The sequence below is a fragment of the Dipodomys spectabilis genome, unplaced genomic scaffold, assembly GCF_019054845.1.
Source record: "Dipodomys spectabilis isolate Male_0828 unplaced genomic scaffold, ASM1905484v1 ptg000137l, whole genome shotgun sequence".
Classification (NCBI taxonomy): domain Eukaryota; kingdom Metazoa; phylum Chordata; class Mammalia; order Rodentia; family Heteromyidae; genus Dipodomys; species Dipodomys spectabilis.
In genome coordinates this window covers 11,716,730-11,744,717 of record NW_024870814.1, presented here as the reverse complement: position 1 = coordinate 11,744,717, position 27,988 = coordinate 11,716,730, and the positions used below count along the sequence as shown (strand labels likewise).

Genomic DNA, 27,988 nt, shown 5'->3' with positions numbered 1-27,988 from the left:
TATCCTGGAGCAGCGAGCTTCTCTGTCTCAATCTTTGGAGTAAGTGTAATTATAGATGTGCAATAATGGCATTGGGCTGAATGTTGAAATATTAAAATTACATTCCAGACTATGAACATGGAAATACTCTGACTTTATTCAGGTTTTTTAAATCTTGACTAGATATTCACAATGTGCACAGAGACACTTTGAAGTTATTTCAAACTTTTATTTTGAGATTTTTCAATAATTCATGCATGAATTTCATCAGCACATAAAGACAGTTTGCCACTTCCTTTTTCTGCTTCAGGACTTTTATGCTTTTTTCAATTAGTTGTAGCTTTTCTTATTGCATTTGGAGAACCTCAGTACTATATTAGATACAGAAGATAATAGTGAACATTTCATACTTTAGTACAACTTAAGTGGTAAAATGCTAAATAACTATATCAATGAGTACAAAGTTTGTTTCAGAGATTGCCTAGTTATTAAAACAGGCGTTTTCCACTATTCCGGGCCTGCTGATATGTCATGGAGAGCTATTGACTCTATTAGAAATATTTTTCACATAAATGGAGACAGCCTATAGCTTTCTTCTTTAACTCAATCAGAATGATGAACTGCAAATATAAGTCATCTAATTTAAAAGAGTTTATACTTGTGCAATATATTTGACTCAATCAACATACATTGCCTGAGAAAAATAAGAAAAATGAGAGAGAGAGAGTGAAAGAGAGAGAGAGAGAGAGAGAGAGAGAGAGAGAGAGAGAGAGAGAGAGAAGCAAAGTAGGAGATGGTGTGAATGGAAGGAGAGAAAGGGAGGGGTGAAAGGAAGATAAATTTGGTTTATTTCTGTTTTCTAAATCCCAGTCCCACTTAGCAATCAAGCTGAAATTATCAAGAGAAACACTGAATACAAACAACACTGTTGGCACTGTGTATCCAGCCATTCTGTGCTCTCTCCTGCAAGGTACACTGAAGGTGAGATGTTTCTTGAGCTTAGTCCCTCTGTCCTCCAGACCAGTTCCCACCAAGAATCACTGAATCACCTAGCTCACTGAATCTTCTCTGTTTTAAGCTCAAGAATCTAGCAATCTTTGACAGTCAGCGGAACAACACTGACGTCTTTTATTTACAAAAAGAAAAATGGAGAAATCCCAAGATAAAGCAGATCTTCCTTAAGTCAGAAGCCCTCTGATTCTCAGACTGACAAGTGAACATATGCATGCAACTTATGCATCATATTTCTGTATTTATACCTAATGAGTAAAATACAGTACATAATAATTAAATATAAATTATATAAAATATATTATTGCTTTTTTGTATATATGATGTATCATTAGATATTAGTCTATGATTTTTCTGATTTTCTCTATTTTATTGTTTTCACGTTTTTTGTAAAGGTGATACATAGAGAGGTTACAATTACAAACATAAGGTAATGAGTAGATTTCTTTTTGAATAGTGCCACCCTCTCCCTCATTATCTCCAATGTCTACCCTGCCAACTACTCCCCTAGCCCAAGCTGTTTTCTACCCTGCCAACTACTCCCCCAGCCCAAGCTGTGAAGTTCATTTCCAGTATACTGTCTAATAAGTATTATTGTCACATTGTTTTGTTATTATATGCTATGTCATTTATGTATCATCTTAAGACTTACCCAATTTTTTAACCAATGTATAGGTAAACTCTTCCATTTTATAAAATATTGTCCTACAGATTATAACTTTACATGGAAATATATCCAATTAATCATAAGGAATAACTTGGGGAAAAACTCACTCTGAAGGAGTTTCTACTGTGCGTATTGAACTTGCCACTACTAAATATCATGAGTTAAGTATTAAGGAAAAGGTATACAAAAAGGTGAATTAATAGCAAGTAAATCACTTAATATAATTTTTTCCAAGTCTTTCCATTTCCTCACAAATGGGGCAATGTCATTCTTTCTGATAGAGGCATAGAATTCCATTGTGTATATATACCACATTTTCTTGATCCATTCATCTACTGAGGGACATCTGGGTTGGTTCCATATCTTAGCTATGGTAAATAATGCTGCAATAAAGCTGGTGATCATTTGGGTTTGGACTTGTAGCTTTTAATTGATTAACTTCCCTTGTCTTTCCCTTCTTCTTCCTCTGTCTTTTAAAATTTAGGACAATTTTGCTTTTATTATAATTCATAAACAATAGCTAAACAGAAAGTATAACACAAGAAAGACTAACGGAATCTCTAGGGCTCTAAGTCTAGTGACACTGAAGTCTCTCCAGTGAGACCTAGGAAGCACTGGCACCGAGGATTTTGAGTCGTTTGGATGCCAGACATGGTGGTAGAATTTGAATTCAGCGGCTATTACCATCTAATGGAACACTATATCTCACTATCTCATCTACCCCAGGATGCTCTGTCTTGGTAAAGAATGACAGCCATGGAAGGTGATTCTAAATTTATTTCCTTCTAGATTATAGTGTATCCTTCTAATGCTGAAGCTACAGAGAAAATAAATCTCCAGGTTGCCTCTACCCATTTGGTCATAGAATGAACCCATAACTAGCTTATGTCAAGGACAAGCAGACAAGGTCAAAAGCTATGTACATATGACCAGATGATGTTAAGCGAAATGAACCCCAAGATAGGGACCCAAGTGGTTTTTTTTTTCTTTCTTGCTATTGTTTCTAACGTATTTACAATGTACCATGTGATTTTTTTTGTGTCTTTGTATGTGCCTCCCCCATGGTATAACCCCTGTTTTCTCTGTATTTGATGTTGGTGCCCTGCACCTTTTATATACCTTTTATATATTCTCTAGTTTGGGGAGGGGAAGGGAAAAAATCAAAATACTTAAATAGGGATACAAGTTGACCTATTGTAACAATGAGATTTGCAAGACACTAAGTTGAAAACGAACTTAACAATTTCTGAAGGGATGGTGAGGAGGTGTAGTTGTGAAGATGGGAGGGAAGGGATGGGAGGGGAAAAACAAAGGAGGCAACAATGCTCGATTGAAAATGTACTCATTACCTTGCTCATGTAACTGGAACCCCTCTCTACAGTATCTTTACAATAATAAAACGTACAAAAAAGAATGGGCCAATATAGATTAATGTGTTAGTTATCATTGGAAGATTATGTGTAAAACTTTCAAAGGAAAAGGCAGAACTAAGCAAAAAATGTTTGAAAAAATAACTCTTAAATAAAATATACATTTGTACATAGAAGAGTTCTACTGAAACAGAATCAGAAAACAGATAAAAAGATGGTATGCCTTTTTACAAGTGGAAACTTCAATATAGCCATGGAGTAAATTTTTAATAAGTTTTTTATTGTGAAAATACTGTACAAAGGCTTTGCAATTACATGAGCAAGGTAATGAGTACATTTCTTATCAAGCATTGTTGCCTCTTCCTTTGTTTTTCCCTTACCATACCTTCCCCCACCTCCTCAATTAACCCTCCCCCAACCCTCACCCTAACCCCAGCTAAACTGTTAAGTTCCTTTTTCAACATAGTGTCTTGTACATCTAATTGTTGCAATGGGTCAACCTGTATGCCTATTTAAACATTTTGTTTTTTCTTTTCCACTCCCCAAATTATGCCAACATTTAATACAGTGAAAACAGGGGTTATACGGTGGGTGAGGGACATACAAAGCAACAAAAAATCACATGGTAACTTGTAAATCCATTAGAAACAAGAGCAAGAAAGAAATTTTGTGCCCCCATTGCAGGACCCCACCAAAAAGACCACAGAGAGTCAGAACTTCCGAAATGCAAAAGCAAGGCTTTATTCAGGCGGGCTGCAGCTCAGGCTTCATCCTTCACACCAACACAGCAGAGCTTAGGAGGAAGCGCTGAGCTGAAATTTTACAAGGCTTATGAAGGCAAAAATCACAAGGTTACAGGAACCAGATGCAGGACATTCCAGGGCGATAAAGGCCATCTGGACATTTCAGAGCAGTTAAAGTTTAGCAGGGAGTTTTCTGGCTAGTCGGATTCGGATAAGCTGTTCTGCTAGCTGGGATAATTGCTGGTCTGGGTTTTCTCACAGGGTCTGTTTATCTTGGGCCAGCTTAGTCATCTCTTGGAGTTTGTGGGGGTCTAAGGTCAGCTATAGTACAAAGTGGGGCCTAACTTCAGAGCAGTTTCAGCACAAACAAGTCAGCTAGTGGAACTCAGGTGGGCCCTGGGTTAATATGAACAGCAGAATGGCCACTGCTTTGAAATGAAGCCACTTTTAACTCTTCAGAAAAAACCACTTATGTCTTTTGTTTGTTTGTTTGTTTTATACAACTTTATTTTTAAAACATCTTGTTAATGTACAGGCATTGGCACATTTTTTAAAACAAACGACATAAACAACTCTTTCCTAGGCTCTAGGAAAGTGGAATGTCAGAAGTCAACAAAATGTGATCAACTTAAAGTGCTAAAACAGAAGGCACTTCACAAAATCTGTTCACTGAAACAGTTACATCCTTCACCTTATAAATGGCAGTGAGTATCTGGACTGAAGGACATATCAAAATACAGCTTTGTGACAGTTAAAATACAAAACAAGTTGATTAGCCCTTGGCCAACATTTTTGCTTTTGATGACCTAAAGTCCACTTTAACTTTCCTCTATGAAGAATCCACACAAGGATTCAGAACTGGAAAAGCTGGAATCCAAATTATACAGGGAAGGTGAATACAAAGTTTATTTTCCCCTGAAGCAGTAGAGCCCTTCGTTTTTATGAAGTTTTGTGAAGTTAAAAAAAATAAGAAGTATTAAAAAGAAGAACACTTGAGAATCAGTGAACTACAAGGTGTTACATTCATTATTTTAAATACTTAGGTTATTAAGAAGTCTAAAATGTTACAGTTCGAGGTAGATAACAGTCCCAAGTGGCCAAGGAATCTAATAATTTAGTTGCTGGACATCAAACAGATCACATACACCTTCATTATCATCTAAATTAAAGTTGCAATCATCAGCCAGAGTAGGAGAAAGCCCTAAGAGAGGAAACACATCAGAAGTAGGAGTACATGGATAAGTCCTGAGTGACTCTTTAAATTTATCTGATACTTCTTTTGTCCATTCTGACTCATTTCTAGAATAGGAACCTCCAGCTGCGTACCGGAAGGGGCCTGAATGGCCAAAAGCGTGTCACCATTAAAGCAATTACAGATGTCTTCATGAGTCACATAGGAAAATCTGTTATTAATGGAATCATCCATCACATTTTTGATGCTTTGCTGTAGCCACAACTTCTGCTGGTCAAGTTCTCTTTCCTTCAGTTCTAGATCTTCAATTTCAGCTTTAAGAAGTTTTAATCTATCTATAACTTCTTTTGTGTTACAGCCAGCACCTACACCTTTCCATTGGATACTATTTTTTTATTTCTTTTCAATCAGATCAATTCCTTCTAAGACATTGGTGATATCATAAATTCTTCTCTTTTGCATAACAGCCAAAGTATCTGCAGCCGCTTTGAGATCCAGCACGCTTCCTGAAGCAGCGACACGAACTTGGTGGTGAGCAGCCTCAGGCTCTTCTCGTGCCGGCAGCAGCCTCCCCCGAGGCCCGCGAGCTGCGGCTGCGGCGGCTGCGATGGCTGCGCGGGCTGGGCCGGCGCGGGCTGTGGGCGCTGGTTCTGGCCCTGGCCCTGCGGCGCTGGCTGGCCCGAGCTGGCGGGTTCGGCCGCCGCCATCGCGTTCCAGGCTGCACCGGGGTGGTCGGGCCCCCACCCCCACCTACCCTCCGCGCTCCGCGCCCACCTGCCGGGCTGGGCAGCCGCGGCTCCCCGCAGCCGCTGAGTGGGTGGCAGGCTCCAGCAAGCCACAGGTGCGCCGCATGTCCTCGGGAGTCCGGGCAGCTCGCTGGGCGCGCAGGGCCTCCGCCCCGCCCCCCTGCCCAAGCCCGGGAAGCGGGAATGGAGCCCACGAGCCACTGAGGGAAGGCCAGCCACTTGTGTCTTTACCTTGGGCTTCATTTCACTTAACTTCATCTTATCTGGTCATATGCATATAGCTTTTGACCTTTCCTTGATCACAGTTAATGTCATTTGCTCACAGGAGAGGGCCCACCCTCCTGGTGTCTGTTTAGATTGTCTCTCACCACTGCACCCACCAGGATATTTGCATATTGCTCCATAGGGAGGAGCTTCCCTGCAAGTCCAACATAAAAGCTCAGCTGTAAGTTGCCTGGACTGACCAGGACTCCTTACTCTCAAAATGAGGTGCCCTGCTCATCTCCTGGGGCTGCTCATGCTCTGGATCCCAGGTAAGAACACACTAGAGCTGAGGAAAGGGTTGGGGAGGGGCTGAGCTCTGTTGCCACTGCTCTCCATGTTTGTTGTATCCATATATGAGATGTGCAGATTTGTCCTCCTGGGTGGAAATGTGACATATGTATCTGTGAGATTGAGGAAGATTCCCGAAGAAGCAAGGACCTGTGCTCTGGTTACAACTAGATAGTGGGATGGTGCTGGCAAATTATAGAGGTCCCTTACAAGCATGGTTTAGAAGCATCAAATTCTGTGTGTGTGTGTGTGTGTGTGTGTGTGTGTGTGTGTGTGTGTGTGTTTTCATTGTATATTTTATGAACATTTGATACATAAAAAAAATTTAAAAATATAGCACGAAATAAGAAAAGATGCTTATAAAAATATCCTATGATGCTTGTAATTAACTGTGTTCACTTCTCTCATTATTATAGGGTCAAATGGGGATGCTGTATTGACTCAGAATCCAGGTTCTCTGACCCTCACCTTCGGAGAGCCAGCCTCCATCTCCTGCAGTTCTAGTCAGAGTCTTCTGCATAACAGTGGAAACACCTATCTGTCTTGGTTCTTGCAGACGCCAGGCCAGTCTCTACAACTCTTCATCAATAGGATCTCCAACCAATATCCCGGTGTCTCACACAGGTTCAGTGGCAGTGGATCAGGCACAGATTTCACACTGGCAATCAGCAGGGTGGGGCTGAGGATGTTGGAGTTTATTACTGCTTTCAACATACACATGGTCCTCCCACACTGATACACCCCTGAACTAAAACCTTCCTTCTGAGTGATACAGCTGTGCTCATGTGTTGCTGTTCTGGGAAATCAGCAGAGCAGATTGTGTAAGTCTACCAAGAATGAAAATTGTGTTGTTATGATGAAAGTGACTGAGTCCAGAAGAAGACAATTGGATAATTATACTACATACAATCTACAAGGACTAGTAGAATAATCATAGAAGTACAAATATCAAGAGACTTCAGACAAACCATTAGGTATTTAATGAAAAAACTGCTCATAAGCTATTTATTTATATTTAAATATAAATTATAATTATAATAATTATAATGTAATGTTATAATTATACTATATTACATATAAACATAAATTATACATATATGAATTTATATATTTATTAATTATATATTATATTAATATTTATAGCTTTATATAGCTATCCAGTTTATACCTATCAAATGTTGTGTGTGATTTATTTTTCATTTGTAATGAAAGTTAAAATACTTCCATCAAGATGTGGTCCTGCTCCACAACTATAGAGCATACTGTTATTTCTGTTCAGGAGCTGAAAATCCAGTTGTGTCTTTTCTAGCTTCTACTGTTTGTTGGTCAAACATTGCCTGGTCATCAAGCTCTTAGTAGTGTTTGGTTACTGTCTCTTAGCTGGATCACCCTGAAGAAGATACAGCATTGGACTCTGCACTCTGGTCTCTGGCCTTCTGTGTCCTGGGTCTCTGGCCTAGTTAAGACAGTTGATAGGAACTTCTGCCTATCCACTCTTTCTCATCACAGTCAGCAGAAACAGAAATAGTAATGGCAAAGAATAAAATTAGGGAAGGTTTATTTGATCTCCCTCAAGAGGGAAGGCAGAAAGCTTTGTGACACTTGTGTGTATTCGAAAACCCAAGTGCACTGAGTTAGCCTTTGCCTGACTGACCCTCCCTGGCTTTAAGCCATCTTTAATCATAAAGTGCCCATCACATCATCAAACACTCTCTGCAGTACTGATGTTTTGATCTGCAGTTTGTTGTATCCCATGTCACACATTCTAGTGACAATTGTTGGGTCCAAGTGATCTGGCAGTGGATATTCTGGATACAGACAGTGTTCCTCAACTTGATCAAACCAGGGGTGTACCATTATTTGATGTATATCCAGCCTCTGTTATGGGTCTATTGTTCAGAGCTGCCAAAGGATGTTACATCCTTTGGTAGTCAGGTGAGATGGCATATTATACTTGCCCTCTACAATTTCTGCACATAGCTGATTGGAAGTGTTCCCTTTAAATGGGAAATTTCCTCTAACCATAAACAACAAGCTAGTGCCCAGGCACCAGACTGCTACCTTAAAGCCATTATATTTTTGCAAGTATATTTCAGGGGCACAGTACACATAGGCACCACGAATTTCTGTGAGCAACTGACCTGGGGCAATCCTAGTGCTTAACCCAATGCCCGACTTTGACATTGCCATTTCCATACAGTAGGATGCTGTCAAGTTTTAGGTCAAGGTATGCAATCTGATTCAGATGAAAGTACTGCTTAGTACTTAATATCTGCTTTAGAATCCTTCTGGTTTCCTTCTAAAAAAGGCAGCCAGATGCTTTGATCCACATCTGGAGATTTCCCTTGGTGGCCATCTCCATCACCAGGTAGACATATTCTTCTCCCTGGATCACTTGGTATAACCCTGACCATGTGAGGGTGATTCAGAGCCTTAACAATTTCCACCTCATTGTCAACCAGCATGGGGTTCTAAAAAAAAAGACAGTGGAATGTGGTGAAACCTTGTAATAGTGTTCATAGGTCCAAAATATCTGAGACTGAGGCCTTTTTCAAGTGGAACAATATTCAAAGCCCTACCTGATCAACCTGTGTAACTTTATTTGAGAAATAATGACAAGAGTACATCACTAATGCTTAAGTGAGTCTTGTATTGAGTTCTATCATCTTGGTTGTTTTGTTGTAATGAGCCTTTCTGAGGCCTAGAACTGACATTGCACAGTGTTGGTCTTGGAAGATTCTCTAGTGTCCATCAGTGTGCAGTGTGCATTTATCTGCCATGGTATAAAGTCTTTTACATGATACTCTCAGTTCCATCTGAGAAACCAAAGGATGAAGGTGGAAAGCTATGAGCTCACTGAGATATATTAATAGGAGAAATATAGGTCTGGAATGTACATGAACAAATGAAATATCTTTAAATCATGTATGGAACTTCTAGCAGACATAGTTAACCCAACATTTATCTATACTTATAACATTTTCTAGAATACTAATTAGAATCACGTCAGAGTTGATTCTGTTCTCATCTCTGTCCAGCCATTTTACAATGGTTCAGAGTGGCACTGTTCTGATGTCTAATTTTGCCATGGCTTCACATTGTGCAAATATGTGGGTCAACAGGAAAATAATAGTAAATGTTACTGTGCCTCCCATGTGGTGCTGATGCTGGGGATTGGCAGTCTACTGCCATCATTACTTTCCATCTCAGAATTTGGCCAACTGGTAATGGGCCTGGAGCTCACTTGGAAGTATTTCCAGACATTGTCAACAAAATTTCATCATAATATACTAATGGAAAAATGAGAAATTACATTAAAATATTTCCAGTCAACATTTGATAAATAGTGGAAAATCTTTCTTGAAAAACACATACACAGATAAACCCACATAGCGAATACAATGGTGGAACGTTCATTTACCTAAATATATATAAACATTGCTACTGATTTTTCCCCCAATTCAGAAATATACTCATCACGACTGAGCACTTGGTACAAATGCAAGATAACTGATCCTTCTTAGTCCCAGGAATGACAGTCTGGATTTTAACAAGGTAGAAAGTATCCAGGGAAGGTTTGCAATCCACCCTTTAGGAGCTTTTTACCTCAGCAAATGAAACCTTTTAGGAAAAATGTTGGAATTTGAGATTGAAATTCCTCCAGCTCTGTTCTTTCTTCTAAGGACTACTTTGTTCCATATGAATTTTGGGATTGCTTCTTCTATTTCATTGAAGAATGAGGTTGGAATATTGATAGGTATCGCACTGAATTTGTAGATAGACTTTCGCAGTATTGCCATATTCATGATGTTAATCTTCACATTCCAGGAGATGGAAGGTATTTCCTCTTCCTTAGTTCTGCTTTAATTTCCTTTTTCAGGTTTTTAAAGTTTTAATTGTAGAGGTCCCTCAATTCTTTAGTTAACTCCTAGATATTTTAATTTTTGTAGGGTAATTACAAAAGGAGTTGCTTTCCCTATTTCAGCCAAGCTCTTCTCATTGTTGGAATACAGAAAAGCCATTGATTTTTGAAGGTTAATTTTATACCCTGCTACTTTGCCAAAGTATGACATGATACTGCCGTTTACCAAAACTTAATCTTTTTCTATATTCTCGCAAGAACCATTTTTGGATTGTGTATTAGTTCTGATAAAAACAATAATCAAAATTTCTTGAACTAGTTTCATTGCAATTACATATCATGCCATTCACAGTAAAAGACTATTTAAATAATCAGGGAAATAATCTGTTCAGTCAGATTTTTTAATGCCAAGGAAATAGATTCTATTGTTCAGTATCATTGCATACCTGTTCATAAAATAAACACAAAGAAAAACATACAGGAAGGATTTGGCAACACAACTCTATAGAATATATATTTCGTTTTTTATATTTCAGTAAGTCTTATTAATTTAGCAATACACAAATTGTTTTTGATTTATGTTAAAAGAATTTACAAAGTAGAACCCTCTTATTTAGCTTTTAAGGAAATTGATACATATAATGATGGTAGAAACTTTCTAGTTTGCTTTCAAATATCACAACTTTAATGTTTCTCCAATAAATCAAGTGTTCATTTATAGGTAAAGGTAAGTCATTCCTGAATTACCTTAGGAAATCATTATTTTCACTACATGAAAAATATAAAAACATTTTCTTTTAAAATATGTGATTTCCTGTTTAATTAAATCTGTAAGACATGACAAGTACAATAGAAGAGTTACAGAATATAAATTTCTACAAACACTCTATGAAGTGTGATGACCCGGCACACACAGCTCTGAGCTGGACACTCACTGGAACCCTGCACAATGTCACAGCCCCAAACACAAACTCCCAAGATAGCCTAAGATTCTCAATGTAGCAGCAGCAGCTGCAAAGCTCAGAGGACTACAGGGAAACAGACTTGGCTCAGGGGCAAATGGCTTCAGAGTCTTGAGAAAGAGTCATGGGAAGCCTCAGTCACAAGCACTGGCAGCCCTCATGCAAAAACAGGAACCAGTACTTGGCCAAAATAATCTGGTAGCCTCTTCTTCCCTCTATATTAAGAGCCTATTTTGAATACATTTTAGTAGGAAGTGGGTGTAATTTCTCCTTAAATGTCATTGCTTAACATCATGGAGGCAGGGAAATTCTGTCATGACCTCTCGGGAGGAGACCTGACATCACTGCTGCTATATGGCCCACTAAGGGCACTAACTCATGCCTGTTCTGGGTATCTGTCACTCTCCTAGCAGGAGATCAATTGTGACCATAGATGAACCAAACATTAGAACTTCAGAATACTGGAATTAACAGTGACTGAATGGGAGAAATAGATTTACAAAAATAATAGCATATTCTACTATGCTACTTTCAATAACACAGACTATACATAGAAGATCACTAATGAAAAGGATTGAATCTTTAATTATTTAAAAGCACAAAAAATCATATCTTCATTACACCACCAAAAACATAATATATTTTTCTTATGCAAAATTCATTTTTATTAATAATTATGTGTATTTATTTAAAAATTGTTAATAAATTTAAAAACAAAGACGCAAATTGTTTTCATTAATGAAAAAGGATAAAAGCACAAATCAATAGAAAAAAGAAACGTGAAATTTTTACAAATATGATGGGGGGAAAACATTACATTTATTTTTCTTTACTGTTATTGTAAAAATGATGTGTAGAGGGGTTACAGTTACATAAGCCAAGTAAAGACTACATTTTCAAACAATGCCTGCATATCTGTTTTTTAAAGTTGGTCTAAGAAGAAATCAAAAGTCATCTTAGAAAATATCATGTCAAAAATACAACTGCAAAAATAAAATACTAAAACTTATGAGTTTCAAAAACACGTGGTATATATACACAATGAAATTCTATGCCTCCATTAGAGAGAATGATATTGCCCCATTTGTTAGGAAACGGAAAGGCTTGGAAAAAATTATATTAAGTGAAGTAAGCCAAGCCCAAAGAAACATAGGTCCCATGGTTTCCCTTATTTGCAATATCTAGTATATGTAGGAGTCAAGCAGAAAAGGTCAGATAATGTGATGTTAGGAAAATGAACCCTTAGATATGTATTTAAATGTTTTTTTTCTTTCATGCATTTGTTTCTAACGCATTTGTAAGATTATTTCTTTGTTGCTTTGTATGCCCCTCCCCCCACAGTATAACCCCTGCTTTCACTATATTTGATGTCGGTATAATTTGAGGAAGGTATAATTTGGGGAAGGGGAAAAACAAATCGTTCAAATAGGGATACAGGTGGACCCATTGCATCAATGAGATGTACAAGTAGTTATATCGAAAACGAACTTTACAACATTGGTGAGGGCGGGGAGGATTGGGTAGGTGGGGCCGGGGAGGATTGGGTTGGGGGGACAGGGGAGGATGGGAAGGGATGTGAAGGTAAACAAAGGAGGAGACTGCAATGCTTGATAAGAAATGTACTTATTATCTTGCCCATGTAATTGTAGCCCCTCTGTACAGTATGTTCATAAAAAATTAAAATTAAAATTAAAAAAATAAGAAAAAAATTTGCAACCATAACTGCATACTTAATAACAGAGTTCTCATAGTAAATTTAAATTTGGAAAACTTCCTTTAAAAAAATTACCTTTGTAATAGCTGAGATTTGTTTCATGCTGCAAGAATCATTAACACCTACAATATGTACAAAAGTTTCAAAAGTTAGCTGGGAGCAAGTGGTTTACACCTGTAATCCTAAACTATTCTGGATGCTGAGATCTGAGAATTGCATTTCAAAGTCAACACCAACTTCAGGCAGAAAAATAATGCATGAGAATCTTTTTTTTTGAGGAGTGGCGTGGTGGAAAGGGGTTGTTGGCCTGAGGCCTGAATTGAAGGCCTGGGTGCGGTTCCTGAGCTTTTTTGCTCAAGGCTAGAACACTACCACCTAAACCACAGCTCCATGTCCACTTATGAGTTTCATGAACTTTCCTGATCAAGCTAATTTTAAACCACAATCCTCAGATCTCAGTCTTCTGAATAGCTGGTATTACAAGTGAGCCACTGGAATATAAGACTCTTATCTCCAATAAACAATCAAAAAGCTGGGAGTGAAGATATGGCTCAAGTGGTTGAGTATCAATCTTGAGGGAAAAAGCTAAAGAATAGCATCACTGCTGGCACAAAAATTAAAACAAGTGACAAGGTTGGAAAAACCACCTAAAGTGATTCAAAGATAAAAATGGACAACCTGAACACTGTATTTACCGGGTTTCCATCTTTAGGCCCAGATCCCCTCACAGCTGAGTAACAGTGGTTAAACAATGATGTCACTCTTAGCAGCAGCAGCCTGGAGATCCAGGGGCTGTTGGACAGACTATGCTAATAATTATCATCCTGATTGTCATAATCATGCTAATGAATATAATTATTAAAATGTGCTGTCTCACATAACCAATACCAGCAGCACATGTGTGTTTAAATTTAAATTTTACTCTAATTATAAATTATACATTTCAGTTGCATTCAATACAGTTCAACTGCTTAATAGCCATATGCAACTAATGACTACTGTACTAGACAGATCAGATATAGGCATTGTCATTGCAGAACATTTTTTAGAAAATATTGGCTTAATTTACAGAGGTAGAGAATGTCCACCTAAGGGATGATAGGAGTAGAACACAATTTAATATATGACAATTGAGACATGTATGCTTCTGGTAGGGTCTTGTAACTACTCACAGCCCATAGGTGGAGTGACAATTTTGTATGAACGAAGAATAATGGGAATGTTAAAAGAGGTGACATTGATCAAGATATATGTTGCTGTTTTTGTTTTCTCTTCCTTTTGTTTTGCTTGTATTTGAGAGAGTAAGGGAGGGCACATAAAATGTGGAACAAAGATGAACAAATACAGCAGTGATACACACTGGACACTATGTGGAAAACGAACTGGTTAAATTATGGGTGGGGATGGGAGGGAAATACTGGGAAAGGGTGACAGAAAAGGAGACATGGTTCACAGAGAATTGTACTCGTTTCTCATTACCTGATTCATGTAACTGTAACCCCTCTATATATCAACTCTACAATAATAAGCATTTTTCTTGGCAGAAACAAATATTCCCCTATCTCTAGGAATATTAATTGGATCTTTCAGTGTTCCAGATAAAGATTCATATCTTTCCAACTCTCTGGGTAGATATACCTTGTAACAACACTGGAGACTTATAGTATTTGTGCACATATATGTGTGCACTTTTGTGTGCATACAGGTGTGAAGGGAGACATGGGGAAATAGAGAACGGTGAGGATGGTAAGAGACACTGCAATGAATGTAAAGAGGGACTGAGTGTTTAGGTATGGAAATCAGAATGAGGGGGATAGGACAGGAGATGGCGATAGTGGTATTGTAACTGAAATACAGTATATGAACGTCATCAGTATAAAACATCAGAAGTAAATAGTAGCAGAATAAAAATATCCAGTGGTAATTATGAGCAAATAAAATGTATGCATGTATGTATAGAGGTTTAAAAATGAAGCTCCTTTGGACAAGTAATATATGCAAAGGGAGATGAGAGGAAATGGGAGAAGAGGAGGGAATGAGGATTCATAAAATCTAGTTTCTCTAAGCTTACAAGATGCAATTTTACAGTATGACCATTAGATGGCACATCTGACACTGCTCACACAAAGCCCCCTATAAGAAATACTAGAGGGGAAATAAGAGAACTATGTTTGCTATCACTAGTGACACCCACTGGAACTCTGAACAGAGCAACAGCCTCAAACATAAACTCACAGTTAAGTAGCTCCTCCTAGCAGGATGGATTTGGGGGTGAAAGTCTTTGCCCTTGCTGATTCTGAGACTGGAAGCCTGGCATTGCCTCTATCCCTGCATTCTGTATGACACCAAAGCTGTCTCTAAAGGAAGGAGTTGTGTCCCCTGTGTGTGTCCTTATGGAGAGTGACCTGCAAGGAGGAAATGAATGTTAAGAATGCAGTCATCACATCCAATGCATGTCCTAAAACTTAAGACAATTGAGGAAAGGGGTTGAAAGAATGATGAAAAAGGTGATATTGAATAAGATGCATCGTGTTCATAAACTGCTTTATTGAATGGCAACTCACTTGTACAACGACTTAGAGATAATTTTAAAAAGAGAGGAAGTATAATGAAGAGTGACTTCCATATCACCAATGTCATTAGAAGAAAACATTCCAAGACACTCTTTTTCTAGCCTTCTTCATAGGCAACAAGCCTGTAAGGACATGACAAGAATGTGAATCATCAGGACAGACAGGAATCTTGGATTTACCCAACTTCTAGAACTTTGATAAAAATTAATTCCAGTTGATTAATAAACCCTGCTCCAGGTATTTTGGCTCCTTATTGCACACAAGGCAAACTAATACACCAAAAACCAGCTCTGCCTGAGCAGGATCCGCCTTTGGAGTTGACTTTGGAAAACAGAGTCCCTAATTTTGTTATTCTCCATCCTGAAGCTTTGACCTTGGTAAGAAAGGACTACTGAAGCTCCAGACCCAGTGTGTCTGCATTAAACATGACTGTATCCTTGTGAATGAAGATATTTTCCTGTTTGGTTATCTGAACAGAATGACATTCACTAAATAGCCTGCTTGATCAGCATTGATTTTTTTTCTCACACTTAGATATCAGTGGACAAGTTATGTGGTCCTTATATCTAGCTTTCCTCCCTTATTCCCAGGATGTGGATGATCAGCTAGAAGATTAACAGCATCCTACCCAGAAACCAAGTTTTCTCATTCTGGGAGAGAGGGGATGCTGCCTGTTTGTTTCCCTTTGTAAACAGGAGCTTGAATCTGAGGATCTCTGCCAGGCTTTTGAGGCATACATAGAATCTGGGATCATGATATTAGAGGGGGTCATGTCTGCCCATATGAGAGTTTTTGACCATTTCTTTTCTTTCTTTATTTTTTGTCAGTCTGGGAGCTTGAACTCTGTGCCTGGGCACTGTCCCTGAGATTATCAGGTCAAGGCTAGAGCTCTACCACTTTGATCCACAGCGCCACTTCTTGACCATTTCATATATTACTTTTTAAAGTGTAATCATACCTGTCATTGATAACACTTGATCCAGGTTTCTTACAGTAAAGTCATTAATTGCAGGTCAGAAAGGTGAGGGAAGGAGGGGAGACCCTGCAGATATGCAGCCCTGAAGGGATCATATGCAATCACCATGTCCAGTTGTGGGAGGTGAGAGGGAGCTGCAGTATCAGTGCTGTCCCCAGCAGGTCCCCAGAGCCCTCGGCAATGAGCAGATCACTCTTAAAGGACACAGATTTAGTACTGAGCTTCATGATGCTCAGGCTTAGAGTGAGCAAGGGCTACATAGTGACATGCACATTGTGCATCAGAGAATTTTCTCAGTATCAAAATTCAAAATGATGACTTACACAATTAAAATCATGTTTATTAATGTATTGATTTAACAGGTAATTTATTACATATAAATAATACATGTATAATTTCTGCATTCATTTGTGATGTACTCCTCTATGTTCTGATAAGAAGGGACTCCAGTGGATTTAAGGCTCTGTCCTGAGGGCCCTGCTAACTTTCCACATTATCCCAGCCCCTCAGAATCAGTGAGAAAAGCCCTGGATCATCCTTTCACAGAGTCAGCCCAGTCAGGCTGGATCTCTCAGACTTTCACCTTAGTCCCAGATGTCATTCAGGTTCATGGCTCAGACTATAAGCACTTTCCTTTCCTGGATGTATTTTCTTCTTCCAGGAAGATTCATGGAAATATCTGCTGGTTTTCCCCGCCAGTGGGGTCTTCAGCCTCATCTCCCAGGCAGATAGCTCTATCTGTCATAACCCATGGCCTTGTACGCCTGCCCACAACTCTGATTTGAGTCTAGTATTTGAACTCTTCCATATATTCCAGTACCTGAAGTCTGTGTGGACTTGAAGTTCACAAGTCACATGTCCACACTTGATGAAGTGAGCCCTGGAGAGTGGATCATGGGAATTTAATGTGTTATCCTCAGAGCCTGGCTTCTTTTACTCATACAAGAGTAGAGGCTCTCAGGATCTCTCTTTCTCATCCAGTTAATATGTTCCTTATAATGTACTAGGTAGCCTTCACATTTACAAAATAGCTAGCTGCCTTCTCCTTGTTTCCTTTAGTATCAGCTTTGTCCTGAAGTGCATAGTGGAGAGAGCAAATCTCCCCCAGACAAAAGCAGTAGGAGATACACAATGACCATATGATATGATTGGAAGTAAAATTTCAGAGGAGTGGCAAAGATGTGTAAACCCTGTAGACAGGATTATACATCATTGTCAAAAGAGGAAAGAAGAGCATTGTAGAAAACTTGAAACCGTTATGCTAGCATGTAGTGCAGTGAGCGCTAATGTTTAAGAAGGTGGAGGTGATGAAATAATTACTCTCATGGCATTCTTGTAATGAATGGTTTTGAAGAGGCATCTGAATGGCCAATGATTTGTGCATGGGCTAGTGCAGCAGAGCAGTGTTATCTTTATGCATCACTGTCTTGGCTTTGTTAAGTTCCATTAGAGTACTCTGCTCATCATTTCTAGTTCTGACATTCTGCACAATGGGATGAAGTCAGTCCACATGCTAATCTCCATGTGGGGAAAACACCTTCATGTCACTCTAGCTTGACTGTCTGTGGTCCCTTGTCCTTGATTCTGTGTGTTGAAGATGTTCTCTCCACACTGTGTGGATCTACTTCCTGTCCCCAACTTTGGCTTTGTTGCATTGTATCTGGATCACACAGACTAAACACAGTAAACACTGCTTTCCTCTTGGTCACTGGTAGCTCATGCCTATAATGCTAGTTACACAAGAGGCTGAGATCTGAGGATTGTGGTTTGAAGCCAACATTGGTTATAAGAGTCTATGAAACTTGTTTTAAAAAATGGGATTGCATGATATTGCTGAGCTTCTGCATGACAAAGGACATAGCTACCAAGATCAATAGAAAGCCTATGGATTGGGAGATCTTCACTAACCATACAACAGACAAGGGTCTCATATCTAAAATATACCTGGAACTTAAAAAATTAAATCCCCCAAATCAAATCTTCAAAGAAACAACTGACCAATAAATAAGTGGGCGAAAGACTTAAAGAGAAATTTCTCTGAAGAGGAAAGAAGGATGGCCAATAGACACATGAATAAATGCTCAACCTCTTTAGCCATAAAAAATGCAAATCAAAACAACATTGAGATACCACCTCACCCCAGTTAGAATGGCTATAATCAAGAATTCTAATAACAACAGATGCTGGAGGGGATATGGACAGAAGGGAACCTTACTGCATTGTTGGTGGGAGTGTAAACTTGTTCAACCACTTTGGAAAGCAGTATGAAGGTTCCTCAAAAGACTCCACATAAAGCTCCCCTATGACCCAGCAATCCCACTTTTGGGCATTTACCCAAATGTTCACAAACAAGACCATACTAAAACTACCAGCATGACTATGTTCATTGCAGCATTATTTACCATAGCTAAGATATGAAACCAAATCAGATGGCCCTCAGTAGATGAATGGATCAAGAAAATGTGGTATATATGCACAATGGAATTGTATGTCTCCATCAGAAAGAATGACATTGCCCTATTTGTTAGAAAATGGAAAGGCTTGGAAAAAATTATATTAAGTGAAGTAAGCCAGGACCAAAGAAACATAGGTCCCATGGTTTCCCTTATTTGCAATAACTAGTATATGTCTGAGTCATGCAGAAAACGTCAGATAAGTTGATATTAGGGGAATGAACCCCAAGGTAATATTCAAAATTTTTTTTGTTTTTTTTTTCCTTTCATGCAATTGTTTATAACATATTTATAAGATGATTTCTTTGTTGCTTTGTGTGTCCTTCCCCATGGTATAACCCATGCTTTCACTGTATTTGATGTTGGTATAATTTATGGAGATGAAAGGAAAAAAATAAATGGTGGACCTATTGCAACAATGAGATGTACAAGTTGTTATTTCGAAAAACAAACTTTTCAACTTTGGTGGGTGGTGGGGGGAGGATCGGGTGGTGGGATGGGGGGTGTTTGGGAAGTGATGGGAAACGGAAAAAAAATGGAGGCAACAATGATTGATAAGAAATATACTGGTGGTTATCTTGCCCATGGAATTGTAACTCCTCTGTATGGTATTGTCACAATAAAAAAGAGAGCACTAAAAAAACTTATTTTCAAAGTGAGGTACAGAGGGCTTACAATTATATACAGAAAGTAGGAAGTACATTTCTTGTGATAATCTTATCTCCAATTAAACACCAAAAACCTGGAATTGAAACTGTGGCTTATGTTCCTTGAGAGCAAAGGCTTAGGGACTGACTTCAAGCCCCAGGTAGAGCAAACAAAATATTGCTTTACTTAGGACCTAAAAAATATGGATGTTGTTTTAGAGGACACTCCAGCTTCTGAGAAGGAAGTGTTTCCAGTAATTAAGAAAGAACACACACATATCCTAAAAAGCTTAGTAAATATCTGGCACAGAAATGCATAATGCACACAAAACTAGGTGAGGGGACATTGTCTTTTCCTAAGTATTAAGGGGAAATGTCTCATGTGAACTATCCTAGAGGGAGGCAATGCTTAAGTTTAAGAGCATTCAGAATAGAAGGAGGACAGCCATTTATAAACAGTACCCAGGGCACCAATGCAAAGACCAGTGGCCAGTCCATAAAACTCAGAGCATTTTACTTTATTGCATATATTTTATTTTATCTTCCATTAAACATTTTGAAATCTATCCCTCTCCAGCTGCTCACCAGGGCTTACAAACCAAGCTGGCTCCAATGGTACCTCCAACACCCGGCCCATAGCAGGTTTTTTAAAGAAAGTTGATATAGCTTTTGAAGATTTTTGGAAAGATTTTGTAAAGAAAAAAATACTCATTAAAATTTTAAGATAAGTTTTATTGCCAAAATATAATTGTATCTGAAGTACAATATGACGTTTAGGTATGTTCATATATTTTACAATGACTTAAACAGCGTAATTAACATGTTCGGTCATTACATTCAACATTGATTTCTTGTAATCAAGAATTTTCTTCTTCAGTTAATCAAACCTTTTATTAAAAATGTTATTTCAAGTGACATGTTAACATTTATTGTACTTTCTTTTGTAAAAATACTGTACAGAGGGGTTACAGTTACAGGAGCAATGTAATGAGTACATTTCCTATCGAGCATTGTTTCCTCCTCCTTTGTTTTTCCCCTATCATCCCTTCCCTCCTACCTACACAATTACCCCCCCCACCCCCAGCCCTGACAAAGTTGTAAATTTTGTTTTTAACATCGTGTCTTGTATATCTCACTGTTACAATGGGTCAACCTGTATCCCTATTGAGCATTTTGTTTTTTCCCCTACCTGAATTACAGAAGAGTATATAGAAGATGCAAGGCTAATACAAAATAGCTTGTGAAAAATATTTTTGAAAAATAATATTATATGATAAAGTCATTAAAATTTTTAAAACAATTACTGATTACCACAGTATAATCTAATTTGAAGTACAAGATAATTTTTGTATTTGCACACATTGTGCAATGATCTAAAGGAGTTAATTAACAAGTTAGTTCACCACCTTAAATATTTATTATTTTTGTATTGTGAACTTTTTTTCTTCAGGAAATTAGATTTTTATAACAACTTATTTCTACTCATCTCTCAATAATACATCCAACATTGCAATTTAGCTATCAGAAAATTAATCTTTTTCATCCTGAATATCACATTAATTATTATTATTTCTCAATGCCACTGTCAGACCACTTTTGGAAGTCAAATGGAATCATGAATTTGTTATTAACTTAAAAAACATAGAGACAAAATAAAGATTTTGTACCTCCATTTTGAAAAGTTTGGATATGCTTGATCTTCTCAAAATAAATTACTCTCTTATTATTTTTCACTTCTTATTGTTATTGTATAGGTGATGTACAAAGTGATTACAGTTATATAAGACAGGTAATAAGTACATTAATTTTTGAACAGTGTTGCCACTTCCCCCATTTTCTCCCTTTTCTTCCTCCTGATCCTTGCCCCAAAAGCTGTGTGGTTCATTTTCAACAGTGTCTAGTGAGTATTACTGCTGCATTTGTTGACAATTTGTCCCACCATTCTTATGTCATACCTTACTCTCTTCAAAATAAAAAAAAACAAAATTTATATATAAGACAAAGAGTACAGAAAACAAAAACAGCCAGAAAGGAGATTAAAAAATAAAAAGCAAAAAAAGAGAAATAAATCATAATTTTAATTGATCATATGTATACATCCACTGAGGCTTTTTTGTGAAAATATCGTACAGAGGGGTTACAATCACATGGGCAAGGTAATGAGCACATTTCTTATCAAGCATTGTTGTCTCCTCCTTTGTTTCACCTTCTGGTCCCTTCCCATCTACCCACACCGCTCCCCATTTCCCGAAGTTCCCCAACCCCACCCCACTCCCACTGGTCAAAGTTGTAAAGTTCCTTTTTCGCAGTAACGTCTTGTATATTTCATTTTTGCAATGGGTCCACCTGTATCCCTATTTAAACAATTTGATTTTTTCCCTTTCCCTCCACAAATTATATCAACATCAAATACAGTGAAAACAGGGGTTATGCCGTGGGGGAGGGACATACAAAGCAACAAAGAAATCATCTTATAAGTATGTTAGAAACAATCACAAGAAGGAACAAAAAAACATTTGAATCCTATCTTGGGGTTCATTTCACCTAACATCAACTTATCTGACCATTTCTCCTTGTCTCAGATATATACTAGTTATTGCAAATGAGGGAAACCATGGGACTTATGTTTCATTGGCCCTGGCTTACTTCACTTAATATAATTGTTTCTAAATCTTTCCATTTCCTAACAAATGGGGCAATGTCATTCTTTCTGATTGAGGCATAGAATTCTATTGTGTATATAACCACATTTTCTTGATCCATTCATCTTTTGAGGGGCATCTGGGTTGGTTCCATATCTTAGCTATGGTAAATAATGCTGCTTAAACATAGTTGTCCTGGTAGCTTTAGTATGGTCTTGTTTGTGATCATTTGGGTAAATGCTCAAAACTGGGGTTGCTGGGTCATAGAGGAACTCTATATGGAGTCTTTTGAGAAACCTCCATACTGCTTTCCAAAGTGGTTGAACAAGTTTACACTCCCACCAACAGTGCATTAAGGTTCCCTTCTGTCCACATCCCCTCCAGCATCTGTTGTTATTAGAGTTCTTGCCTCTTCAGTAAATAGTGCTAGGAAAATTGGTTAATCACTTGTAGAAAACTAAAGCTAGATCCTTATATATCACCCTGCACCAAAGCAACTCTAAATGGATCAAAGACGTCGAAGTCAAAGCAGACCCTCTGAAAACATTAAAGGATGGAATCAGAGAAACCCTAGGTCTCCTGGGTACATGCCGAAATTTTCTTAAAAGAGACCCAGAAACACAACAAAACAAAGAAAGTTTGGGCAAATAGGACTGCACGAAATTGAAGAGCTTCCCCATGGCAAAGGACATAGCTAGCAAGATCAATAGAAAGCCCACAGATGGGGAGATCTTCACTAGCCATGCAATGGATTAGGGTCTCATATCTAAAATATACTTAGAATTTGAAAAATTAAATCCCCCAACAACAAATTCTCAAAGAAACAACTGCCCAAGAAATAAGTGGGCTAAAGACATAAAAGAGAACGTTCTCTGAAGAGGAAAGGATGGCCAATAGACCCTGTTCCTTTTTCTTTTCTTACACTGTTGCACCCATCTGGCTATTTGCATATTGCTCCCTAAAGGGGACCTTCCTTTTTAAGTCTGAAATAAAGGCTCAACTATGATCTTGCCTTGACCTGTCTAGACTCCTCATTTCACTCCTAAAAATGGAGTCCTTGTCTCAGATCCTGTGGCTGTTAATGCTCTGGATCCACGGTAAGGGCAAAGGAATGTGAAGAATCAGAGAGGGTTGGAGGGTGAGCTCTCATGGACCAGTGGTAATTTATCCATGTGTTAGATGTTCATTGTAGGGCAATGAGGTTTAGGTCTGAGAGAGTGAGGAATAGTCCAGAAAGCTAGAACCTGTGCTTGAGTGAAGACTGTGCTACGTGGGAATACTGCACTTGACTCCTAGAGACACTTCTCTGCTGCAAGAATATCACTTTTAATACTTAGTATTTTAAATTAAAAATCAAATCATGAATAAGAGGAAACATATATAAAAATAAAAGTAATGTATGCATGGCTCCCTATGTTTATATATAATCTTGCTCTCTGCCTCATTCTAATTTCAGGATCCAGTGGAGATGTTGTGATGACCCAGACTCCAAGGTCCTTGCCTGTCGCCCTGGGAGAGCCAGCCTCCATCTCCTGCAGGTCTAGTCAGAGCCTTCTCTATAGCAATGGAAACACCTATTTGAACTGGTACTTGGAGAAGCCAGGCCAGTCTCCACATCGCCTGATCTATTTGGTTTCCAAACGAGACTCTGGGGTCCCAGACAGATTCAGTGGCAGTGGGTCAGGCACAGATTTCACACTGAAAATTAGCAGGGTGGAGGCTGAGGATGTTGGAGTATATTACTGTTTTCAAGGTACACATGAACCTCCCACAGTGATACAGCCTTGAACAAAAACCTCCCATCTGGCTGGGTGAGCTGTCCTCATGGCTGGCTGGTCTGGGGAGCAGCCCAGCAGACTGTGTGAATCTGCCTAGGAGGAAGATAGTGAAGTCAATATTAGAGTCACTCTAAATAGAGGTGAAGAGTTTATGACAATATAACAAAATGCAATCTAAAACAATCAGGAGAATAATTACCTGAATATAAAGACCAGATAAACCATTAGGTATTTATTGAAAAATGCAATTTTCTCTTCAGTAATATTATAGCCAACCAGAAATCTAAAAATCAAATGTCTGCTAGCACAGGCTAGCCTACAACTTTTGCCATGCTTTCTGTTCAGAATCAGCAAACCCAATTTTGCCTTTTCTTTTTTTTCTCTTTTTTTTTTCTTTTTTCTTTTTATTTTTTGTGAACATACTGTACAGAGGGGTTACAATTACATGGGCAAGATAATGAGTACATTTCTTATCAAGCATTGCAGCTTCCTCCTTTGTTTACCCTTCACATCCCTTCCCAGCCTCCCCCCAACCCAATCCTCCCCCCACCCCCAACCCCACCCCACCAAAGTTGTAAAGTTCGTTTTCGACATGACAACTCGTACTTCTCATTGTTGCAACAGGTCCACCTGTATCCGTAAACGAATTGTTTTTCCCCATCTCCTCCACAAATTATACTGACATCAAATATAGTGAAAGCAGGGGTTATACTGTGGGGGAGGGACATACAAAGCAACAAAAAAAAATCTTATAAATGCGTTAGAAACAAATGCATGAAAGAAAAAAAACATTTAAATACATATCTAAGGGTTCATTTTCCTAACATCACATTATCTGACCTTTTCTGCTTGACTCATACATATACTAGATATTGCAAATAAGGGGTCTGTCGAGGCGATCTCGGACTGTACTTGGCCAAGTTTTCCTGGAGGATGGCGTTCCTTCCTTGGTCAGAGGCTTGTGCCCCATGTTGGGCGCCAGTTGTCCTGACCATCAGGACTTCAAGGAGGGCAATGAACCTAAGCGAGAAGGAATGAAGGGACAAGAGACACGAAGAATGACAGCAAGACAAGGATTCTGATCAAGCTGCAAATTGTTATTTTTCACACAGGTTTATTTATATGCTTAGAATAAGGAAGCCTTTTCACTGGCCATAGCAGTTGCAGGATGTTTGCTTAGGGCAGTGTGAAAAGGTGGTCTTTAGCAGCTACAGGGTGTTTGTTTGGGGCAGGATGAAAACACCAGATTCTGTAAACAGCCTCAAGATGTTCCAGTGAGATAGTCAAGCCTATCATGTTGAGAGACTTCCTTTTGGCTCCCAACATATTGTTGAATAGTGATACTTAGTTAAAGTCACAAACATTACAACCTTTACAAGGCAAATTGTCATTATCATGGTCTATAAAGTTTGTGAATTCTATGAGCTTTGACAATACAAATTCACATATACTTTTTTTTAAATTTTTTAATGTTCACTTGGCCTTTATTTGATACATTTTGATTTTATAACATGAGAGTTTTTCAAAAAGGGGTTTAAACGTTTGCATTTCAGCATAGTACATTGGTGTTTCCATTTTGACTATCTGCCATGAAGAGTGAGAATGAAAATGAGTACATCATTCCTCCCTAGAGGGACAATTGATGTTATTTCTTTTTTTTAATTTCTTTTTATTTTTTGTGAACATACTGTACAGAGGTGTTACAATTACATGGGCAAGATAATGAGTACATTTCTTATCAAGCATTGCAGCCTCTTCCTTTGTTTACCCTTCACATCCCTTCCCAGCCTCCCCCAGCCCCCCACCTAATTCTCCCCCCACCTTCACCAAAGTTGTAAAGTTCGTTTGCGACATGACAACTTGTACTTCTCATTGTTGCAATGGTTCCACCTGTATCCTTAAACTGAAAGATTGAAATTGGGGCTATGTTCATTTTACAATATGCTAACTGCTAATTCTGCTTCTGTAAACCTGCTTGCGCTAACACTGACTCTTCCCCTCCCAGAAACAAGTTAAAAAGTTACAAAGTCCAGATGCAGGCCGGCCCAGGGACAAGGTCTGCAAACATAGATAAAGAACAAAAGAGTATGTTCTTCTAAATTCCTGTTTAGAAACTCTCAGCAAGGGGCTCAAGACAAGGACCATCTGGCGAGCCCAGCAAACTAAGTCAAATGTCAACCAATCACGAGCCTGTAACTATGTGGACTCCCCCCCAGGGAAGCCTCCCCCTAGAGAGCCAACCAGTTTTCAACAAGTGTTACAAGACTTCCCACACAACAAAATGATTGCTGGAGTATATGATAATTTTTAACCTGAGCCAATCCTGGGGAGCCTGGGGTCTTATGCTAATCCTGTGGTTTTTGTCTTTAAAAGTGCCTGTAACGGCTGCTCGAGGCTTCCAGTCTGCCTTGGACAGGGAGCCCGTTTGCGCAAATGCCTAATAAAATCCTCTTGCTTGTTGCATCTGCTGGTTTGGAGTCTTGGAGCCCTCCCGTTGAAGAAAGCATCTCAGTGAGTCTGGGTTCTTTCAGTTGGGGGCTCGTCCGGGATCCAGGCGCCCCCAGACCCCAAATTCCAGGACCGGTAGGAGGTAAGATAGCGCTCTTGTGTCTCGTGTCTTGTGTGTTTGTCACTTTCGTTTTGCATTCTGGGATCCAAATCTGTATTAGGACTAGAGGGAAAAGCAGACCTGCCCAGTACCCTAGTCCCGCCCTGGAGCCCTGCTCCAGGGTCGTCTAGAGGAAGGAGGAGATCCAAGTGTCTCTGTTCTGGGGAGTTAAGGCGAGGCCGGCCACTCCCATCTGTAATTCCTTCCTCATCTGCACTCGGTTGCCGCGCTGCGTCTGGTTCTGTCTGTCTCTGTTTAGTGTTACTCCTTTTTAGTGTGTGTTTTTTATTCTCTATAGAGATGGGACAACGAGTGAGTCCACTCCTAGGACACCCGAGACCTTGTCCTAGTTCGTTTGAAAACTGCTGGTTCTGCTTTTGTAACTTGCTTGTTTGTCAATTATGAAACTGCCACTGACCACCTGCAAGTGGCCCCAGTTAGATCTCAGCCTTGGGCCTTGGCTAGGGGGGTCTGAGCGTGGGGGAGAACCTGTCAGTCTGAGGGGACAGCCGCTAGGGACTTTTCCCTTGCCCCAAGATGACTGGGAATTCTCTTCCGCCTTGGAAGGCCCCTGGGTCAACGTCTACAGGAATCTAAAAGAAAAATCCTCCAGAGGTGAGTAGGGGGGGTTGAGCCCCTGGTAAGTGAATGGTGGTGAGATGTCGCCCCATTCACTGAGACTTGATTTTGTCTTTTTGGCCACTTTGTCTTGTTAACTTTAGTGTGTGTTTGTTTTATGTTTTCTGGGGTAGGAAAGTTCTGGGTGAGTGTGGCAGGCTCACTCAGCAGACTCTGGATTCAGCTTGTTGAGTGGGAGCAGCACAGAGTTCCGGTAGGGATAAATTGGGTCCCATTAGTCCCCAACTCAGCCTTCAGTTCTTGTCTAGTTCTGTTTTAGAATTGGTACCAGTTTTAAATGTGGATTCTTGGTTTTTGTGTTTATCTGTGTTTTAGTTATTTATTTTTTTATTTTTATTTTTTTTAATTTAATTTTATTTTATTTGAGAACATACTGTACAGAGGGGTTACAATTACATGGGCAGGATAATGCATACATTTCTTACCAAGCATTGCAACCTCCTCCTTTGTTTACCCTTCACCTCCATTCCCAGCCTCCCCCCTCCCTCCCCACCCAATCATACCCCCCTTCCCCCCACACCGACATTGTAAAGCTGGTTTTGACATGACATTTTGTACTTCTCATTGTTGCAACAGGTCCACCTGTATCCTTAAACGACTTGTTTGTGCCCATCTCCTCCACATGTTATACTGACATCAAATATAGTGAAAGCAGGGGTTACACTGTGGGGGAGGGACATACAAAGCAACAAAGAAATAATCTTATAAATGCGTTAGAAACACATGCATGGAAGAAACAAAAACATTAAAATACATATTTAAGGGTTCGTTTTCCTAACATCAAATTATCTGACCTTTTCACCTTGACTCATACATATACTAGATATTGCAAATAAGGGAAAACATGGGACCTATGTTTCTTTGGGCCTGGCTT

The 27,988-nt window shown here is 39.0% G+C and overlaps 1 pseudogene and 1 gene segment (V, D, J or C); one reads left to right on the top strand and one right to left on the bottom strand.

The window, feature by feature from the left end:
* Positions 1–4,348: 4,348 nt before the first annotated feature.
* On the bottom strand, positions 4,349–5,833 carry LOC122116636 (annotated as a pseudogene).
* Positions 5,834–6,077: 244 nt separating this feature from the next.
* Positions 6,078–23,915, top strand: LOC122116664. The segment is given in 2 exon segments: positions 6,078–6,241; positions 23,546–23,915. Coding segments are annotated over 2 exon segments (381 nt in total).
* The last annotated feature ends 4,073 nt before the right edge of the window (positions 23,916–27,988 follow it).